The 23,115-nt window shown below is 34.7% G+C and overlaps 1 protein-coding gene across 8 annotated transcripts in view; it reads right to left on the bottom strand.

The window, feature by feature from the left end:
- The window catches only part of ERCC6L2 (ERCC excision repair 6 like 2), a gene marked incomplete at its 3' end in the record, with an annotated part of 201,751 nt that overhangs the window by 157,894 nt on the left and 20,742 nt on the right, over positions 1 to 23,115 (bottom strand). For all 8 annotated transcript variants that reach the window (XM_082469555.1, XM_082469556.1, XM_082469557.1 and 5 more), the window contains one exon: positions 6,695 to 6,817. In XM_082469555.1, the coding sequence (XP_082325681.1) occupies positions 6,695 to 6,817 (123 nt within the window). The remainder of the gene's footprint in view (positions 1 to 6,694; positions 6,818 to 23,115) is intronic.

The following is a 23,115-nucleotide window of genomic DNA, read 5'->3' as shown; positions in this document are numbered from 1 at the left end:
CATGGTACTTTGTGCTGTGCTTAGAAAACCGAGGTGTTCAGTTGATAAATGAAATAATGAATAAAAGCATGTGTCAGTGGCAAGGTAGGACTAGCACTGTCTATTCAGAGGACAATGACAGACCACCAGAACCAAAGTAAAAATTTCACATTGGAGGAAGTGCGATATCAAGCTGAAAAATAAAATGTACCTATATTGAGAGAACTTACAGACCATAAAATTGGAATTTTTTCTATTTAACTCAAAGCTCTAAAGCATATTCCCTGTAATTAACTCTACAATCTTAATTCTTTCAAAAATGCTGAATCTAATTAATTTACATCCTAATTGTGCATAATTGATAACTTTTTCTTTGGTATATTATGGCTATTTAATATATGGAAATTTAAGTTGAGAATCCACTCTAGGAGCCTCTGCAAATCCTTTTTAGAAAAGCAGCATAATAGTAATACCAAAACTTGATAAACAGTCTAACAAAGTAGAAAATTATAGACCAATATCACTTAGATCAATGGATAGCAAAACAATAAATACCATCTCTTCTAATTAAACAAAAGTAAATAAAACATGAGCATGGAAATGACAAGTAAAATTATAACTATTTGTAGAAAACATAAGTAAAGCAAATAAATGAACAGTAAATTAACTAACAAGAATATCAAAGAATTAAGAAAGTCAAATTTAAAAATATATGTGGCACCTTAAATGACTTAGACCAGATTGACTTATAACTTATATACAGATGATTCCAAAAGCAGCAGAATATATTCTTAAATTCACATGCGACATTCTCCAGGACAGACCATACGTTAAGCCACAAAAAAAGTCAATATATTTATGAAGGTTGAAATCATATCAAGCATCTTTCCTGACGACAGTGGTATAAAACTAGAAATCAATTACAAGACAAAAACTGGAAAATTCACAAATTTGTGGATATTAACAACATGCTACTGAACAACCAATGAGTCAAAGAAGAAATCAAAGGAGGAATCAAAAAATACCTTAGGACAAATGAAAACGGAAATATAATGTACCAAAATTTATTGCTGCAGCAAAAGCAATTCTATGAGGAAAGTTCATAGTGATACATAAGTACCTCAAGAAACAAAAAAATTCTCAAATACACAACCAAACTTACACCTCAAGGAACTAGAAAAACACAAACTAGAAAATGAAGCCTAAAGTTAGTTGAAGGAGGAAAATAATAAAGATAAGAGTGGAAATAAACAAAATAGAGACTAAAAAGATGACAGACAAGGTTAATGAAACTAAGAGCTGATTCTCTGACAACACACACAACATTGGCAAACCTTTAGCTAGAAGTAACAGAAAAAAAGATAGAGGGCTCAAATAAAATCAGAAATAAAAGAGGAGAACTTACAGTTGATACCACAGATATAAAAAGGATCATAAGAGACTACTACGAACAATTTTATGTCAACAAATTGGAAAACTAGAAGGGAAATATATTAGAAACATACAATGTACCAAGACTGATCATGAAGAAATAGAAAATCTGAACAGAACAGTTTCTAGTAAGGAAATTGAATAAGTAACCAAAAACCTCCAAATAAACAAAAGTTCAGGACCAGACAGCTTCACTGGTAATCTATCAAACGTTCAAAGAAGAATTAATACCAATCCTTCTCAAACTTTTTGAAAAAATAGAAGAGCAGGGGATGCTTCCAAACTTATTTTAAGAGGCCCAATACCAAAACCAGACAAGGATACCACAAAAAAGGAAAATTATAGGCTATATCCCTGATGTACATAAATACCAAAATCCTCAATGAAATATTAGCAAAATGAATCCAACAATATATCAAAAATGATCACAAATTATGATCAAGTGAGATTTATTCCACAGACGCAAGGATGATTCAACCTATGCAAATCAACTGCATGATACACCACACTAACAAAATGAAGAATAAAAATCATACGATCATCTCGATAGAGCAGAAAAAGCATTTGAGGAAATTCAACATCCATTTATGATAAAAACTCAACAAACTGGGTACAGAGACAACATACCTCAACATAATAAAGGCCATATATGACCAGCACACAGCTAACATCATACTCAATGGTGAGAGTTGAAAACTTTTCCTGTAAGACAATGAACAAGACAAAGATGCCCACTTTCACTACTTTTATTCCCACAGTACTGAAAATCCTAACCAGAGGGGAAAAAAAAATCCAAATTTGAAAGGAAGTAAAACTGTCACTGTTTGCCAAAGACATAGAAATACACAGAAAACCCTAAACATTCCACCAGAAAACTGTTAGAATTAATAAAGAAATTGAGTAAAGTTACAGGATACAAAGTCAATACAAAAATCTGTTTCATTTTTACATACTAACAACAAACTATTAGAAACAGAAGTTAAGCAAACAATCCCATTTACAATTGTATCAAAAAGGATAAAATAACTAGGAGTAAATGTAAACAAAGAAATAAAAAAACGTGTACACTGAAAACTATGAGACACTGATGAAAAAAATTTTAAATGTCACAAATAAACGGTAAGATAATCCATGCTCATGGAAGAATAAATATTGTCAAGATATCAATAAATGGTGCTGGAAAAACTGGATAACCACATGCAAAAGAATGAAACTGGGTCACTATCTTATACCATACACAAAAATGAACTCAAAATGGATTAAAGACTTGAAATTAAGACCTGAAACCATAAAACTCCTAGAAGAAAACATAGGCGGTAAACTCCTTTACATCTTGACAATGAGTATTTTGATTTGACACCAAAGGCAAAGGCAACAAAAGCAAAAGCCAAAAAGTAGGACTACATCAAGCTAAAAAGCTTCTGTACAACAAAGGAAACCATCAACAAAATGAAATCTACTAAATGGAGAAAATATTTGCAGACCATGTATATAACAAGGGGTTAATATCCAAAATATATAAACTTAGCAGCAAAAAATCAAACAAGTAGCATCATTTGCAAGATAATAAACTAAAGAAATAGTGTACAGTAAATAAAATACTGGAAAATTTTTTGTTTAATCACCATTGAAATTGCATCTGATGCTGGTACTATGACTGCTAGAAAAATCCTCCCTCTCTGCATTAATACTGATTATGAATTTTACACAGAATCTTTAAAGTTTTATCATACAAGATAGTAGTATTTTTAAAAGAATTTACTTTGATTCATTTTCATAAAGACTGAATTCCAATCTTAACAGCCTAAATCTAAAGAATCATTCCAAGAATATTTGAAATGCATAGTTTGTATCTTTTCCTTTAAGAATTTATTCTTGGCACAAAACATCTATTTCACACATTCTTAGATGATTTATTCACACTTGAAAAGGTTAAAAATATATATAAGATGCATCGTGTATCACACATACATACCTCAAACCCATCACTCCTTAACTGATAACATTTAAATTCATTAAAAGGATTTTTTTCAAGTAGTTCGAACATTAATTTTTCAAGATTCCATTGCAATTTTTGCATTAGCATAATAAAGAAATTTATTTCTCTTCTAGCTATTTAATAGACTATCTTTTAAAAATTCACAGAGTTTTTAAATGGATCAAAACAAATTTATCTTTTGTAAATTTCATCACACAAAATTATGTTTTGTTTGGATTTGCTTCTGGGGAATACTGTAGGACATTACTGGTAATCTCATCAAAAACTTTCTTTATAGAATTCCAGTTCAAATGATTAACTAAACACATGTATTTATTGATGCCAATAAAACAGAAGAACAAATATAAAAATAAATCCATAATAGCAGTAAAATGCCTGGAAGGGCACTACCGGATGATCAGAACACTACAAGAGCAGATGAGAACTGACATACTTGAAGACCTGAGGAATCCATCCTTTACCTATGTAAGAGAAAACTTCCAAAAAAAAAAAAAAAAACCCACAAAGTGAGTTTTCCTAGAAGAAACTTAAATATGACAACAACCAACAAAATAAAACAACAACAAAAAACGCAATGAAGAACAGGCAGTTGGAAGGACTGGGTCATGGAAACGAATGGAACAGTAAATGTAAATAGATTAAATTCTCCAATCAAAAGACATAAAGAGGTTGAATGGATTTTTAAAAAAAGAGACCCAAACACATATTACCAATGAGATTCACTTCAGCTTTAAAGACACATATAAACTGAAGGTGAGTAGATGGAAAATGATATTCCATGCAAATGGAAACCAAAAGAAAGTGGGGATAGCTATTCTTAGAGACAAACAAGGTCATTAGATCATGATAAAAGGGTCAATTCATCAAGAGGATGTAACAACTGTAAATATTTATACACCCAATATCAGAACACCTAAGTATATAAAGGAAATATTAACAGATGTGAAGAGGAAAAAAATAACAACAATAAAATAATAGGGGACTTCAATACTCCACTTTCAACAATGGGTCACTCAGACAGAAAATCAACAAAGAAACAGTGAACTTAAACTACACATTGGATCAGATGGACCTAGTGACATATACAGAACATTCAACAGCAGCAGAATACATATTCTTCTCAAGCACATATGGAACTCTCCAGGACAGATAAAATGTTAGGAGACAAGACAAGTCTTAATAAACTTAAGAAGACTGAAATCATATCAAGTATCTTATCACACAATGATACGATATCAATCAAAGGGGAAAACTAAAAAACCACAAATATGTCAAGATTAAATAATATGCTCCTCAACAATCAATGGGTCAAAGAAGAAATCAAAAACGAAATAAAAAAATACCTTAAGACAAATGAAAACTGAAACACAACATACTAAAACTTATGGGACACAGCAAAAGCAGTTCTAAGAGGAAAGTATATAGTGATAAATGCCTATATTAAAAAAATTTTTTAAAAGCCATATATACAACCCAACTTTATACCTTAAGAATCTAGAAAAAGAACAAATTAAGCCCAAAGTTAGTAGAAGGAAAGAAACAACAAAGATCAGAGAAGATAAATGAAATAGAGATTAGCGAGATAATAGAAAAAATTAATAAAACTAAGGGCTGTTTTTTGAAAAGATAAACAAAACTGACACCCTTAACTAGACTAAGAAAAAGAGAGAAGGCTCAAATAAATATAATTAGAAATGAAACAGGAGACATTACAAATAATAACACAGAAATACAAAGGATCATATGAAATTACTCTGCACTATTATACACCACCAAATTAGATAAACTAGAAGAAATGGATAAATTCCTATAAACAGACAACCTACCAAGACTGAATTATGAAGGAATAGAAAATCTGAATGGAACAATTACTAGTAAGGAGATTCAATCATTAACCAAAAACCTCCAAACAAACAAAAATCTAGGACCAGACACCTTCACTGGTAAATTCTACCAAATTAACACCAATTCTTCCCACATTCTTCCAAAAAACATAGAAGAGGAGGGGATACTTCCAAACTCATTTACAAGGCCAGCATTACCCTGATACCAAAACCAGACAAGAACACCACAAGAAAGGAAAATTACAGGCTAATATCCCTGACAAACATAAATACTCAGGGAAATACTAGCAAACTGAATTCAACAATACATTAAAAGGATCATACACCATCATCAAGTGAGATTTACTCCAGGGATGCAAGGATGGTTCAACACATTCAAATCAATCTGAAAGCAAAGCTAAAAACAGTACTTGAACTCTTGAAAACTTAAAACACATTAAGAATTATAATGCTTCTTTAGGATCAAATTTAAATTGACACTAAGAATGGACCTATGCTATTGAAAATAATAGGAAATTTAAAGTAATAAGATTTTTTAATACCTTAAGCCAATACCTCTCAAAATTACACTGAAATGCCCGTAATCATTGACAAGAGTAAACTTGGACTTCTCAGCAATCTTATATATAAGAAATATGTAAAAGACACTGTTTAACAATGTGTAGGAAGTGGTTCATCACCATAACATGATAAGGATTTCACGAAATCAGTTAAACTTTATTTCTATCCAGTTTCCTGGATGCTGAGGACAATATAAAAGTCAGACACATACCTATAGTACACCTTTCTTTTTTGCATTTCTTTTTTTTAGACATCTCTTATTTTTTATAAGAATTATGTATAAGATATTTATAAACACACATTTACAAAGAAGAAAGCTGAAGAATGGATATGAATAGCATTAACAGTCACATGGGCAGAGACAGTGACAAGCCTAGACCTTACTTAGCCTTTCTGATTCTAACTTTGATATTCCTTGTATAGGAAGGATTTGTTTCATATATTCAGGAGGTAATTATTCTGCTAAGCAACTTCATCATTGATGCACCTTTGTTAGCAATATCTACTACTGTCTGCATTTCATTCTCACATAAATAAAAAACAATACAATGGACTTCAATTAACTTTACATACACATTCATGGAAATTTAACAAATTAATCAAATTAAGTCATGTAAATCTTGCCAGGCAAAAGATTGAAAGCCCCACCCCACCCCCAAAATTCAAACTGAAATTACATTTTACTATTTTCAGAGTCAATCATATCTAACTTGAGGACAAAACTGATAATCCTTCAGAAATTAGGTCTATGAAAGAAATGTTTAAATAACATCTTTAAATCCTTATGTTTTAAATTTATACTATAATGTATAATGTTTAAAAGTTTCCAGACACTTTTGCAATACCAGCTTCATGAACTGTACATTTCTAGATATCTTACCTTTTTTGCTGCAGAAGAAAGGGGTTCCTTTTTCATACTTCTTAGTAAAAACTCTGGCATGTTATTTTCAATATCTTCACGAGTTCCCTTTTTACCCAAAACTGCAGCCAAAAATGAAATAACCTAGGGAGAAAAAGTCCAATTTTTTCAATCACTGTGTATCGTGATGGACAAAATTTTACTGTTTACCTGAATACTCAGTAAGTGACAATTTGAGTAAGTACAAACAGATTTGCTGGGAGGAAACACAATATGAACCACTAGTATTTGTTTTCTTTATTTGTATTAACAAACAAATCTATAATATAAAAGTTACCCTTGAATGCAGTAAAAAAAATTAAAATAAAAATTCTCACATTGCCATCTCTTCCATGATAAGTTCTACTTACTCAGTGAATTCTTTCTTGATCTTATCAGTTGAGATATCATATTCTCTATCACAATAAACTGTGTACATTCCTTTTTCCTTGTAGAAAATAAACTCATTAAGGGGGTAATACTTGGCTCATAAATTTGTGCATTTTTCTGTATCCAATACATATAGGTGGAATGATAGAATGTTATTTTAAGATAAACTAAGGCAATTCATCATTATACACACCATTCTGAATAATAGCTATTCTCCAAATATCAAGTGAGATAGACAAAAAGACATAGGAAAAAAGGAAATGTAACTTCATATAATGAAGAGCAAGAGATATTTAAACTAGACCTTGGTTCAAATTTCAACCTAAGTTGCTTGGCAGATATGTGAACTTGGGCAACTAAGTTCATCTCTTTGAATAACTAAAATTATATGAAAACACCAAATATAATACTGGAAGAGTTGTTTTAAATATTAAGGGGAAAATATATGAGGTATACATATATATGGGGGAAAATAACTGATCATTACTTTAGAAAAATAAGTTATACAAATATTAAAACCTAAAGAAAAAATATGAGAGAATTAGAAAAACTATCAAAAAATAGTGTTTTCAACATGGTGTGGATACCTACAATGTGAATCTCAAATGATAGAAGAAAAAGAATGGTGTAGAAGTATTTGAAGAGATAAGGGCTGAAAGCTTTCAAAAACTGATTTCAAAAATCAAGCCATACACAGTGGTTAAGAATCCGTCTGCCAATGCAGGGAACAAGGGTTCAACCCCTGGTCTGGGAAGATCCCACATGCCGCGGAGCTACTGAGCCCATGCACCACAACTACTGAGCCTGCGCTCTAGAGCCTGTGCTCCACAACAAGAGAAGCCACTGCAATGAGAAGTCCGCATACTGCAATGAAGAATAGCCCTTGCTCACCGCAGCTAGAGAAAGCCCGTGCACAGCAAAGAAGACCCAACACAGCCAAAAATAGATTAAATAAATAATTTTTTAAAAAGCCATATATTCCATATCGACTAAGAACATGAAGCCAAAAAAAAAAAAAATCCACAAGTAGTTCCTGCAGAGAAAAAACTGCTCAAAATTTGAGACAGAAATATATTAAAAGTGGTCAGAGGGAAAAACAACAGATTATCTATCTATTAAGTAAGCAACAATTAGACAAATAGCTGATCTTGCAGCAAAAACAGTGGAGACACTATACAACGGAGTGATATTTTTATTTAGGTCTTTAATCCATTTTGACTTTATTTTTTGTATATGGTGTTAGAGAATCTTCTAATTTCATTCTTTACATGTAGCTGTCCAGTTTTCCCAGAGCCACTAATTAAAGAGACTGCTTTTTCTCCACTGTATATTCTTGCCTCCTTTGTCATAGATTAATTGACCACAGGTGCATGGGTTTATTTCTGGATTTTCTATCCTGTTCCACTGATCTATGTCTGTTTTTGTGCCAGTATCATATGCCTTTGATTATTGAAGCTTTATAGAACAGTCTGAAGTCAGGGAGCCTGATTCCTCCAGTTCTGTTTTTTCTTTCTCAAGATTACTTTGGCTATCTGAGGTCTTTTGTGTTTCCATACAAATTTAAAATTTTTTTGCTCTACTTCTGTGAAAAATGCCATTGGTAATTTGATAGGGATTGCATTGAATCTGTCTCTGCCTAAATGTAAAAAAAACTCCTACAGAAAAACATAGGCAGAACACTCTTTGACATAAAACGCAGCAATATCTTTTTTGGATCCGTCTCCTAGAGTAATGGAAATAAAAATAAACAACTGGGAACTAATTAAATTGAAAACCTTTTCCACAGCAAAGGAAACCATAAACAAAACAAAAGACAACCTACATAATGGGAGAAAATATTTGCAAACGATGTGACTGACAAGGGATTAATTTCCAAAATATACAAATAGCTCATACAGCTCAACATCAATAAAACAAACAACTCAACCAAAAAATGGGGAGAAGATCTAAATAGACATTTCTCCGAAGAAGACATAAAGATGGCCAAAAGGCACATAAAAAGAATGCTCAACATCACTAATTATTAGAGAAATGCAAATCAAAACTACAACGAGGTATCACCTCACTCTAGTCAGAATGGCCATCATCAAAAAGTCTATAAATAATAAATGCTGGAGAGGGTGTGGAGAAAAAGGAACCCTCCTACACTGTTGGTGGGAATGTAAGTTGGTACAGACACTATGGAGAACAGTATGGAGGTTCTGTTCACAATATGTGTGCCACTTACACAAACAACATCTACAACAAGAGGTAGAGAAAGACCATGCAAACAAAAACTAAACGAAAGTTGATATAGCTATATTAATATCAGATAATCTGAGGCAAAAAGCATTACTAAATTAAAGAGGCACACTTGATACTGATTAATTCATTTGGAAGTTATACGAAGTGTAAACTACTAAAGAAGAAAACATTTACTGAAACAAAAGTAGTCAAATCAATAAGCACAATGGTAGATTTTGAAATAACTTAGTAAGAACAAAACAAAGAAATCAGTAAAGATACAGAATATTTGAAAAAAATGGTAAGCAAACTTGACCTAATAAACATTTGATAGACCACTGTAAACTACAGCAAAACAGTTTCACTTAAAGTACACATAAAATATTTACCAAAGTTGACATGCAAAGTCATAGAGCAAATCTTAATACATCCAACAGACAAAAATCATACAGAATATGTTCTTTGGTCACAGTGCAAGAAATCAGAAATAACAAAAATATAAACAGAAAATCCCCAAATATTTGGAAAGTAAGGAATATATTTCAAAGTAGAACTCACAATGGAGATTAGAAAATATTTAAGTTGAATACTAATGAGTAATAATTACATATTAAATTTGTGGAATACACTTAAAGCCATGCTTTATGGACTTAAATGCATATATATTAGGACAGAAGAGAGCCTGCTAATAAAATATCTAAGAATCTATCTGAAAAATATATAAAAATAACAGAAAACTTAACACACAAAAATAGAATTATAAAACATGAAAAAGCATAAAATAAAAAGATTGACAAAGCCAAATGATCATTCTGTGAAAAGATTTTTAAAAGTGATGACCCCTAGAAAATTGATTAAAAAAAAAAAGAGAAACTAAGAGAACAGGCAACACACAAAAAAATATGTATAAGACATAATAAACAATGTTATGCCAATAACTGAAATTTTAGGTGAAATGGATGAACAGAACTTAACACTGAAACAAGAAGAAACAGAAATTTTACATATTCAAATAACTATTATCAAAATCTAAATACATAATTACAAACCTTCTACAAAGAAAACTAAGGGTCAAATAGCCACCAATAAAGTCTACCAATGCTTAAGAAAGCTATAATGCCAGTCTTAAACTTCTCCAGATTTTAGAGAAAGGGAGAAATATTCTCAACTCATTTTATGAGTTCAACATAACCTTGATAAGAAAATCTAACAAAAATATGGGACATTTACAGGCCAATTTCTCATACTCACATAGAAGCAAAACTCTTAAAATATTAGCAAATGGAACATAGAAATGTAAAAAAGAAATATATACTAAAACCAAGTTGGGTTGACTCTGGAAATGTAATGTTGGTTTAACCTTCAAAATTTAGATATTAAATATGTATTAACTAGTATCTTAGGTATTACACTTAGCTTTCCTAACTCTTAGTTTCCTTAAAATAAAAATAAATTAAAATAGGACAATCTATTGGGTTGGCCAAAAGGTTTGCTCTGTTTTTTCCATAAGATGGTTCTAGTAGCACTTAGTTGTCTTCTATCTTCATTCAAAACAATTTTGTTAGATTGTGACAGCTGTGATATCAGTGTGTATTTAAAAAAAAAAAACATCAAAATTGGTGAATTTTTGTGTAGCCATTTTAATATTGAAGATGGAAGAAAAAAGCAACATTTTCGGCATATTATGCTTTATTGTTTCAAGAAAGGTAAAAACGCAACCGAAATGCAAAAAAAGATTTGTGCAATGTATGCAGAAGGTGCTGTGACTGATTGAACATGTCCAAAGTGGCTTGTGAAGTTTCGTCCTGGAGATTTCACCATGGTTGGGTAGAGCAGTTGAAGTTAATAGCGAGACATTAATTGAGAACAATCAACGTTTTACACCATGCAGAAGATAGCCAACATAATCAAAATATCCAAGTCAAGCACTGAAAATCATTTGCACCAGCTGGGTTATGTTTAATCCCTTTGATGTTTGGGTTCCACATTAAGTGAAAAAAACCTTCTTACATTTCTGCATGCAATTCTCTACTTAAAAGCAATGAAAACGTTCCGTTTTTAAAACAAATTGTGATAGGTGATGAAAAGTAGATACTGTACAATAATGTGGAATGGAAGGGATCGTGAGGCAAGTGAAATGAACCACCAACAACCACACCAAAGGCCAGTCTTCATCCAAAGAAGGTGATGTTGTGTATGTGGTGGGATTGGAAGGGAGTCCTCTGTTATGAGCTCCTTCCAGAAAACCAAACAATTAATTCCAACAAGTACTGCTCCCAATTAGAAAAACTCAAAACAGCACTCGACAAAAAGCATCCAGAAGAAGTCAACAAAAAACGCATAATCTTCCATCAGGATAATGCAAGACCACATGTTTCTTTGATGACCAGGCAAAACTGTTACAGCTTGGCTGAGAAATTCTGATTCATCCACCATATACACCAGACATTGCACCTTTGGATTTCTATTTATTTCGATCTTTACAAAATTCTCTTAATGGAAAAAGACAGAATTACAAAGCTGCCTGAAAAATGGCAGAAGGTAGTGGAACAAAAGGGTGAATACATTGTTCAATAAAGTTATTGGTGGAAATGAAAAATGTGTCTTTTACTTTTACTTAAAAACCGAAGGCACTTTTTGGCCAACCCAATATTTCACTTACATTTTACGTGAAGTGATACATTATTAGCTTTAAGCACATAGTAAAAAGTTGGGAATGTATATCTTTATCACTAGAGGAAACATGAAAAAATAATAAACAGAGCACAGTTAAAAATCAATAGAAGAATTAAAATGGAATTCTAAAAAATATCCTATCAACCCCAAATAAAGGAGAAATATTAAAACAGAAAGCAATCTGTTCAAACAGAAAACAAACAATATAACCAAATCCAAACATAACAGGAATTATATTAAACGTAAATGGACTAAACACTCCAATTAAACATCAGAGGCTGTCAGGATAAATAAAAGACTTGTCTCCAAGAGACATATTTTAAATATAAAGACACAGATAGCTTAAAATAAAGGGTTGGAAAAAGACAAACCATTCAAACAGTCAGCATAAGACTACTGGAGTGGTTATCTTAATATCAGATAAAGTAGATTTCAAATTGTATTACCAGAAATACAGAAACACTTAACAAAGGGGTCAGGAAGAAATAGTGATCATAAAAGTATATGACCTAATAACAGAGCTTCAAAGTACATGAAGACAAAATTGAGAGAATTAAAGGGAAAAATAGACAAACCCACAATCATAGCAGGAGATTTTAACTTTCCTCCCTCAGCTATTAATACTAAAAACATAGAAAATCTGAATATTATCAATTACCTTGAACTGCTAATTGGTAATTATATAGAATAGTACATCCAACTGCAGAAACAACTGCAGAATAATTGCAGAACTCAATGAAGTAGCAAACAAACAACAGAGAAGATTAACAAAGCTAAAAGTTTATTCTTTGAAAAGATCAACAAAATCAATACCCCTCAAGTTATACTAATTAAGAATAAAATAGAGGCTACAAAAGATCCACGTTAATATGCAGAGAGGTATTACTCAGATCCCACAAATACTAAAAGAATAAAAAAGGAACATGAAGAAGTGTTTATGCCAATCAATTTGACAACTTAGATAAAACAGATAAATTCTTTGAAAAATACAAGTTACCAAAATTGACACAGCAAAAAATAAAAAATCTGAATGGCCACATATCTATTAAAGTAATTGAATTCATTAACAAAAAACTTCCCTTAAAGAAAACTCCAGGTCTAAAAGATTTCACTAGTAAATTCCATCAAATATTTAAGTATAAAATAACATAAATACACAACATTTTTAGAAAAGACAGAAGAAAGAAACACTTTGCAATTTATTTTAAGAGGCCTACAAAACCCAGATACAAAAACCAGACAAACATATTGCAAGAAAAGAAAATTACAGACCAATATCCATAATAAATATAAATGCAAAAATTATTCAAACATTAAGCAACTGAATCCAGCAATATAAAAAAAAAATCTGATGATCAAACTGGGTTTAATCCCAGGAATACAAAATTAGTTTAACATTTAAAAACCAACTAATAGGGCTTCCCTGGTGGCGCAGTGGTTGAGAGTCTGCCTGCCAATGCAGGAGACACGGGTTCGAGCCCTGGTCTGGGAAGATCCCGCATGCCACAGAGTGGCTGGGCCCATGAGCCACAGTTACTGAGCCTGCGCGTCTGGAGCCTGTGCTCCGCAACAAGTGAGGTCACGGTGGTGAGAGGCCCATGCGCCGTGATGAAGAGTGGCCCCCACTTGCCACAACTAGAGACAGCCCTCACATACAGACAAAGACCCAACACAGTCATAAATAGACAAAAGAATAGGGACAGGACCTGCACCAGTGGTAGGGAGCTGTGAAGAATGAAAGGTTTCCACACGCTAGGAAGCCCCTTCATGGGCGGAGACTGCGGGTGGCGGAGGGGGGAAGCTTCAGAGCCACAGAGGAGAGTGCAGCTACAGGGGTGCGGAGGGAAAAGCAGAGAAATTCCCACATTGAGAATCGATGCCGACAAGCACTCACCAGCCCAAGAGGCTTGTCTGCTCACCCGCTGGGACAGGTGGGGGCTGGGAGCTGAGGCTCAGGCTTCGGAGATCACATTCCAGGGAGAGGACTGGGGTTGGCTGTGAGAAAACAGCCTGAAGGGGGCTAGCGTGCCACAGCTAGCCGGGAGGGAGTCCGGGAAAAGATCTGCAACTGCCAAAGAGGCAAAGGATTTTTTCTTGCCTCTTTGTTTCCTGGTGTGCAAGGAGAGGGGATTAAGAGCGCTGCTTAAAGGAGCTCCAGAGACGGGTGCAAGCTGCGGCTATCAGCGCGGACCCCAGAAACGGCCATGAGACGCTACAGCTGCTGCCGCAGCCACCAAGAAACCTGTGTGCAAGCACAGGTCACTATCCACACCTCCCATCCTGGGAGCCTGTGCAGCCCGCCACTGCCAGGGTCCAGTGATCCAGGGACAACTTCCTCGAAAGAACACACAGCACGCCTCAGGCTGTTGCAAAGTCACCCTAGCCTCTGCCGCTGCAGGCTAGCCCCACACTCTGTACCCCTCCCTCCCCCAGGCCTGAGTGAGCCAAACCCCCTAATCAGCTTCTCCTTTAACTCCGTCCTGTGTGAGCGAAGAACAGACACCCTCAGGCGACCTACATTCAGAGGCAGGGCCAAATCCAAAGCTGGATCCCGGGAGCTGTGCGAACAAAGAAGAGAAAGGGAAATCTCTCCCAGCAGCCTCAGGGGCCGCGGATTAAATCTCCACAGTCAACTTGATGTACCCTGCATCTGTGAAATACCTGAATAGACAACGAATCATCCCAAATTGAGGAGGTGGACTTTGGGAGCTATGATATATATATACTTCTCCATTTTTCTCTTCTTGTGAGTGTGTATGCATATGCTTCTGTGTGTAATTTTGTCTGTATAGCTTGGCTTTTATTATTTCTCTTAGGGTTCTGTCTGTCCGTTTTTTAAGGGGGGGTTTTATTTATTTATTTATTTTTAGTATACTTTTCAGTGCTTGTCATCAGTGTTGGATTTGTTTGTTGGTTTGGTTGTTCTCTTCTTTCTTTCTTTTTTGTTAATTACTTAAAAGATTTTTTTAATATTTATTTTTTGTTTTTTATCTTAATAAGAGTTTTTTAAGTTTAATTTCATTTTATCTTTTTCTTTGCTTCTTTCTTTTTTTCTCCCTTGTATTATGAGCCGTGTGGATGACAGGCTCCTGGTGCTCCAGCCAGGAGTCAGGGCTATGCCTCTGAGGTGGAAGAGCCAAGTTCAGGACATTGGTCCACCAGAGACCTCCCAGCTCCACGTAATATCAAACGGCAAAAATCTCCAAGAGATCTCTACCTCAATGCCAAGACCCAGCTCCACTCAGCGATGAGCAAGCTACAGTGCTGGACACCCTATGCCAAACAACTAGCAAGAAAGGAATACAACCATACCCATTAGCAGAGAGGCTGCCTAAAATCATAATAAGGTCACAGACGCTCCAAAACACACCACCAGACGTGGACCTGCCCACCAGAAAGACAAGATCCAGCCTCATCCACCAGAACACAGGCACCAGTCCCCTCCACCAGGAAGCCTACACAACCCACTGAACCAACCTTAGCCACTGGGGACAGACACCAAAAACAACGGGAACTACGAACCTGCAGCCTGTGAGAAGCAGACCCCAAACACAGTAAGTTAAGCAATGAGAAGACAGAGAAACACACAGCAGATGAAGGAGCAAAGGAAAAACCCTCCAGACCAAACAAATGAAGAGGAAATAGGCAGTCTACCTGAAAAAGAATTCAGAAAAATGATAGTAAAGATGATTCAAAATCTTGGAAATAGAATGGAGAAAATAAAAGAAACGTTTAACAAGGACCTAGAAGAACTAAAGAGTAAACAAACAATCATGAACAACACAACAAATGAAATTAAAAATTTTCTAGAAGGGATCAATAGCAGAATAACTGAGGCAGAAGAATGGATAAGTTACCTGGAAGAAGAAATAGTGGAAATAACTACTGCAGAGAAGAATAAAGAAAAAAGAATGAAAAAAATTGAGGACAGTCTCAGAGATCTCTGGGAAAATATTAAATGCACCAACATTCGAACTATAGTGGTTCCAGAAAAAGAAGAGAAAAAGAAAGGGACTGGGAAAATATTTGAAGAGATTATACTTGAAAACTTCTCTAATACGGGAAAGGAAATAGTTAATCAACTCCAGGAAGCACAAAGAGTTCGATACAGGATAAATCCAAGGAGAAACACACCAAAACGCATATTAATCAAACTATCAAATATTAAATACAAGAAAAAATATTAAAAGCAGCAAGGGAAAAACAACAAATAACATACAAGGGAATCCCCATAAGGTGAACAGCTGATCTTTCAGCAGAAACTCTGCAAGCCAGAAGGGAGACGCAGGACATACTTAAAGTAATGACAGGGAAAAACTTACAACCAAGATTACTGTACCCAGCAAGGATCTCATTCAGATATGACGCAAAAACTAAAATCTTTACAGACAAGCAAAAGCTAAGAGAATTCAGCACAACCAAACCAGCTTTACAACAAATGCTAAAGGAACTTCTCTAGGCAGGAAACACAAGAGAAGGAAAAGACCTACAATAACAAACACAAAACAATTAAGAAAATGGTAATAGGAACATGCATATCAATAATTACCTTAAATGTAAACAGATTAAAGGCTCCAACTAAAAGACATAGACTGGCTGAATGGATACAAAAACAAGACCAGTATATATGCTGTCTACAAGAGACCCACTTCAGACCTAGGGACACATACAGACTGAAAGTGAGGGGATGGAAAAAGATATTCCATGCAAATGGAAATCAAAAGAAAGCTGGAGTAGCAATTCTCATATCAGACAAAATAGACTTTAAAACAAAGACTATTACAAGAGACAAAGGAAGACACTACATAATGATTAAAAGATCAATCCAAGAAGAAGATATAACAATTGTAAATATTTATGCACCCAACATAGGAGCACCTCAGTACATAAGGCAAATACTAACAGCCATAAAAGGGGAAATCGACAGTAACACAATCATAGTAGGGGACTTTAACACTCCACTTTCACCAATGAACAGATCATCCAAAATGAAAATAAATAAGGAGACACAAGCTTTAAATGATACACTAAACAAGATGGACTTAAGGATAGTTATAGGACATTCCAACCAAAAACAACAGAATACACTTTCTTCTCAAGTGCTCATGGAACATTCTCCAGGATAGATCATATCTTGGGTCACAAATGAAGCCTTGATAAATTTAAGAAAATTGAAATCATATCAAGTGTGTTTTCGGACCACAACGCTGAGACTAAATATCAATTACAGGAAAAAATCTGTAAAAAATACAAACACATGAAAGCTAAACAATACACTACTTAATAACCAAGAGATCACTGAAGAAATCAAAGAGAAAATCAAAAAATACCTAGAAACAAATGACAATGAAAACAAGGTGAACCAAAACTTATGGGATGCAGCAAAAGCAGTTCTAAGAGGGAAGTTTATGGTAATACAATTCTACCTTAAGAAGCAAGAAACAACTCAAATAAACAACCTAAGCTTACACCTAAAGCAATCAGAGAAAGAACAAAAGAAACCTAAAGTTAGCCAAAGGAAGGAAATCATAAAGATCAGATCAGGAATAAATGAAAAAGAAATGAAGGAAACGACAGCAAAGATCAATAAAACTAAAAGCTGGTTCTTTCAGAAGATAAACAAAATTGATAAACCATTAGCCAGACTTATCAAAAAAAAAGGGAGAAAACTCAAATCAATAGAATTAGAAATGAAACAGGAAAAGTAACAACTGACACTGCAGAAATACAAAGGATCATGAGAGATTACTACAAGCAACTTATGCCAATAAAATGGACAACCTGGAAGAAATGGACAAATTCTTAGAAATGCACAACCTGCCGAGACTGAACCAGGAAGAAATAGAAAATATGAACAGACCAATCACAACCACTGAAATGGAAACTGTGATTAAAAATCTTCCAACAAACAAAAGCCCAGGACCAGATGGCTTCACAGACGAATTCTATCAAACATTTAGAGAAGAGCTAACACCTATCCTTCTCAAACTCTTCCAAAATATAGCAGAAGGAGGAACACTCCCAAACTCATTCTACGAGGCCACCATCACCCTGACACCAAAACCAGACAAAGATGTCACAAAGAAAGAAAACTACAGGACAATATCACTGAGGAACTGAGATGCAAAAATCCTCAACAAAATACTAGCAAACAGAATCCAACAGCACATTAAAAGGATCATACACCATGATCAAGTGGGGTTTATCCCAGGAATGCAAGGATTCTTCAATATATGCAAATCGATCAGTGTGATACACCATATTTACAAATTGAAGGAGAAAAACCATATGATCATCTGAATAGATGCAGAAAAAGCTTTTGACAAAATGCAACACCGATTTATGATAAAAACTCTCCAGAAAGTGGGCATAGAGGGAACCTACCTCAACATAATAAAGGCCGTATATGACAAATCCACAGCAAACATCATTCTCAATGGTGAAAAACTAAAAGCATTTCCTCTAAGATCAGGAACAAGACAAGGATGTTCACTCTCACCACTATTATGCAACATAGTTTTGGAAGTCCTAGCCACAGCAATCAGAGAAGAAAAAGAAATAAAAGGAATACAAACTGGAAAATAAGAAGTAAAACTGTCACTGTTTGCAGATGACATGATACTATACATAGAGAATCCTAAAGATACCACCAGAAAACTACTAGACCTAATCAATGAATTTGGTAAAGATGCAGGATAGAAAATTAATACACAGAAATCTCTTGCATTCCTATACACTAATGATGAAAAATCTGAAAGAGAAATTAAAGAAACACTCCCATTTAGCACTGCAACATAAAGAATAAAATACCTAGGGATAAATCTACCTAGGGAGACAAAAGACCTGTATGCAGAAAACTACAAGACACTGATGAAAGAAAATGAATATGATACAAACAGATGGAGAGATATACTATATTTTTGGATTGGAAGAATGAATATTGTGAAAATGACTATTCTATCTAAAGCAATCTACAGATTCAATGCAATCCCTATCAAATTACCAATGGCTTTTTTAACAGAACTAGAAGAAAAAGATCTGAAAATTTGTATGGAGACACAAAAGACCCCAAATAGCCAAAGCGGTATTGAGGGAAAAAAACAGAGCTGGAGGAATCAGACTCCCTGACTTCAGACTATACTACAAAGCTACAGTAATCAACACAATATGGTACTGGCACAGAAACAGAAATGTAGATCAATGGAACAGGATAGAAAGCCCACAGATAAACCCACGCAGGTATGGTCAACTAATCTATGACAAAGGAGGCAAGGATATACAGTGGAGAAAAGACAGTCTCTTCAATAAGTGATGCTGGGAGAATTGGACAGCTACATGTAAAATAATGAAATTAGAACACTCCCTAACACCATACACAAAAATAAACTCAAGATGGATTAGTAACCTAAACGTAAGACCGGACACTATAAAACTCTTAAAGGAAAAGAAGAACACTCTTTGACATAAGTCACAGCAAGATCTTTTTTGATGCACCTCCTAGAATAATGGAAATAAAAAGAAAAATAAACAAATGGGACCTAATGAAAGTAGAAGTTTTTGCACAGGAAAGGAAACTACAAACCAGACGAAAAGACAACCCCCAGAATGGGAGAAAATATTTGCAAAGGAATCAACAGACAAAGGATTAATCTTCAAAATATATAAATGGCTCATGCAGCTCAATATTAAAAAAACAAACAACCCAATCCAAAAATGGGCAGAAGACCTAAATAGACATTTCTCCAAAGAAGACATACAGATGGCCAAGAAGCACATGAAAAGCTGCTCAACATCACTAATTATTAGAGTAATGCAAATCAAAACTACAATGAGGTATCACCTCACACCAGTTAGACTGGGCATCATCCGAAAATCTACAAACAACAAATGCTGGAGAGGGCCTGGAGAAAAGGGAACCCTCTTGCACTGTTGGTGGGAATGTAAATTGATACAGCCACTATGGAGAACAGTATGGAGGTTCCTTAAAAATCTAAAAATAGAAGTAACATATGACCCAGCAATCTCACTACTGGGCATATATCCAGAGAAAACCATAATTCAAAAAGACACATGCACCCCAATGTTCATTGCAGCACTATTTACATTAGCTAGGACATGGAAGCAACCTAAATGCCCATCGACAGATGCATGAATAAAGAAGATGTGGTATATATATATACAATGGAATATTGCTCAGCCATAAAAAGGAACGAAATTGGGTCATTTGTAGAGATGTGGATGGATCTAGAGACTGTCACACAGAGAGAAGTAAGTCAGAAAGAGAAACACAAATATCGTATATTAACGCATATATGTGGAAACTAGAAAAATGGTACAGATGAACTGGTTTGCAGGGCAGAAATTGAGACACAGATGTAGAGAAGAAACGTATGGATACCAAGAGGGGAAAGTGGTGGGGGTGGTGGTGGTGGTGTGATGAATTGGGAGATTGGGATTGACATATATAAACTAATATGTATAAAATGGATACCTAATAAAGAACCTGCTGTATAAAAAAATAAAGTTAAATACAAAAAAAAACAAAAAAAATTGAGTGTAAGTACAGTAAAACTGAACAATGACACAATAAAAAGACTAGAATCAAGACTCATACATATATGGACAGCCAGCTCAACTAAAAAATAGGCAAAGGACATGTATCTTAGTCACTTTGCAGTGCTATAACAAATTACCATAGACTGGATGGCTTAAACAACAAACTTTTATTTCTCACAGTTCTGGGGGCTAGGAATTTCAAAATCAATGTGCTGGTAGATCTGATGTCTGGTGAGAGCCCACTTCCTGTTTTGCAGATGGCAGTCATCTTGTATCCTCAGATGACAGAAAGCAGACTGAGGGGGTAAACTCCCTAGTATCTCTTCTTACAAAGCCACTAACACCATCATGAGGGTTTCACACTCATGACCTAATTACCTTCCAGGGGCCCCATCTCCAAACACCATCACACTGGGGATTAGAGTTTCAACAAATGAATTTTTGGGAGATGCAAACATTCAATCTATAGGAACATGAACATACAATTTTCCAAAGAAGATATACAAATGGCCAAAAAGCACATGAAAAGTTGTTCAACACTATTGATCATTACAGAAATGCAAATCAAAACCACAGTGAGGTACCACTTCATATGCACTAGGATAGCTACTATGAAGAAAACAGAAAATAACAGTGTTGAGAAGGATGTGAAGAAACATGAAACCTCATACATTGCTAGTGGGAATGTAATACGGTGCAGCCATTGTGGAAAATGGTTTAGCAGTTCCACAAAAAATTAAACATAGAATTACCATATGATCTAGTAATTCCACTCCTAGGTATATATACAAGGGAAATGAAAGCATATGTCCACACAGAAACTTATATACAGTAGCCAAAACGTAGAAACAACCCAAATGACCATCAAAGGATAAATGGGTAAACAAAATTGTTGTATTTACATGCAATTGAATATTATTCAGCCACAAAAAGGATGAAGTATTGATACATGCTACAACTTGGATGAGCCTTGAAAGCATTACACTAAATGAAAGCACCAGACACAAAAGGTCACAACTGTATGATTTCCTTTATATGAAATATTCAGAAAAGGCAAATCTATAGATGCAGATCAATTAGTGGTTGGCAAGGGATGGTGGGAAGGGGAAAAGAAAACTGATTACTTAATGCGTGTGGGGTATTGTTCTGTGGAGATGCAAAAGTTGTGAAACCAGAGAGAGATGGGGGTTGCACAACACTGTGAATGCACTAAATGCCACTAAATTGCATAAATTGAAATGGTTAATTTATGTTATGTGAATTTCACCTCAATAAAAAAATTGTACCTTACAGTTTTATGAGTATGCATTTATGTATGATATAATCATTATTATTTTAGTTCTTGAGAAAAAGAGGAAAAATATGTAAAATGTCAAGCTAGTACATAAGAATGATTCAATAAACAAGAGCTATTTTTGTTAGCATCATTTCACTGAGGTAAGGAGGCTTTATGCCCTGAATACGATTTATGTCAGAGAATGTTTTGCTTATGTTCTCTTCTACAAGTTTTATGGGGTCATGTACTTAGGTGTTAAACCACTTTGAGTTTATTTTTGTATATGGTGTGAGAGAATGTTCTAATTTCATTGTCTTCATGTGGTTATCCAGCTTTCCCAACACCACTTGTTGAAGAGACTCTTTCCTCCATTGTATATTCTTGCCTCCTTTGTCGTAGGTTAATTCACCACAAGTGCATGGGTTTATTTCTGGGCTCTCTATTTTGTTCCATTGATCTATATGTCTGTTTTAGTGCCAATACCACACTCTTTTGATTTCTGTAGCTTTGTAGTATAGTCTGCAGTCTGGACGGGTTATACCTCCAGCTTTGTTCTTTTTCCTCAGGATTCCCTTGGCAATTCTGGGTCTTTTGCGGTTCTATAGAAATTTTAGGATTATTTGTTCTAGTTCTGTGAAAAATGTCACAGGAATTTTATAGGGATTGCAGTACATCTGTAGATTGCTTTGGGAAGGATGGCCATTTTAACAATATTAATTCTTCCAATCCAAGAGCATGAGATAGTTTTCCATTTCTCTGAATCATCTTCAATATCTTTTATCAATGTTTTATAGTTTTCAGCATATAGCAGTGGTCCCCAACCTTTTTGGCACCAGGGACTGGTTTCATGGAAGACAATTTTTCCACAGATGGGGGGGGAGGAATGGTTCAGGCGCTAATGCAAGCGATGGTTCAGGCAGTAATGCAAGCAATGGGGAGCAGCAGATGAAGCTTTGCTCGCTCACCTCCTGCTGTGCAGCTCGGTTCCTAACAGGCTAAAGATCAATACCAGTCCATGGCCCGGAGGGTGGGGACCCCTGGCATATTGGTCTTTCACCTCTTTGGTTAAGTTTATTCCTAGGGTTTTTTTTTTCTTTTTTAATGCGAATTTTAAATGGGATTTTTTTTTTTTTACTTTCTTTTTCTGATATTTCATTATCAGTGTAAAGAAATACAGCAGATTTCTGTATATCAATCTTGTATCCTGCTACCTTCCTGAGTTCATTTATTAGTTCTAATAGTTTTTGGGTGGAGAATTTTGGGTTCCCTATATAGAGTATCA

This window comes from Balaenoptera physalus, assembly GCF_965194825.1.
Source record: "Balaenoptera physalus genome assembly, chromosome: 7".
Classification (NCBI taxonomy): Eukaryota; Metazoa; Chordata; class Mammalia; order Artiodactyla; family Balaenopteridae; genus Balaenoptera; species Balaenoptera physalus.
This window is presented reverse-complemented; position numbering and strand designations above follow the sequence as displayed.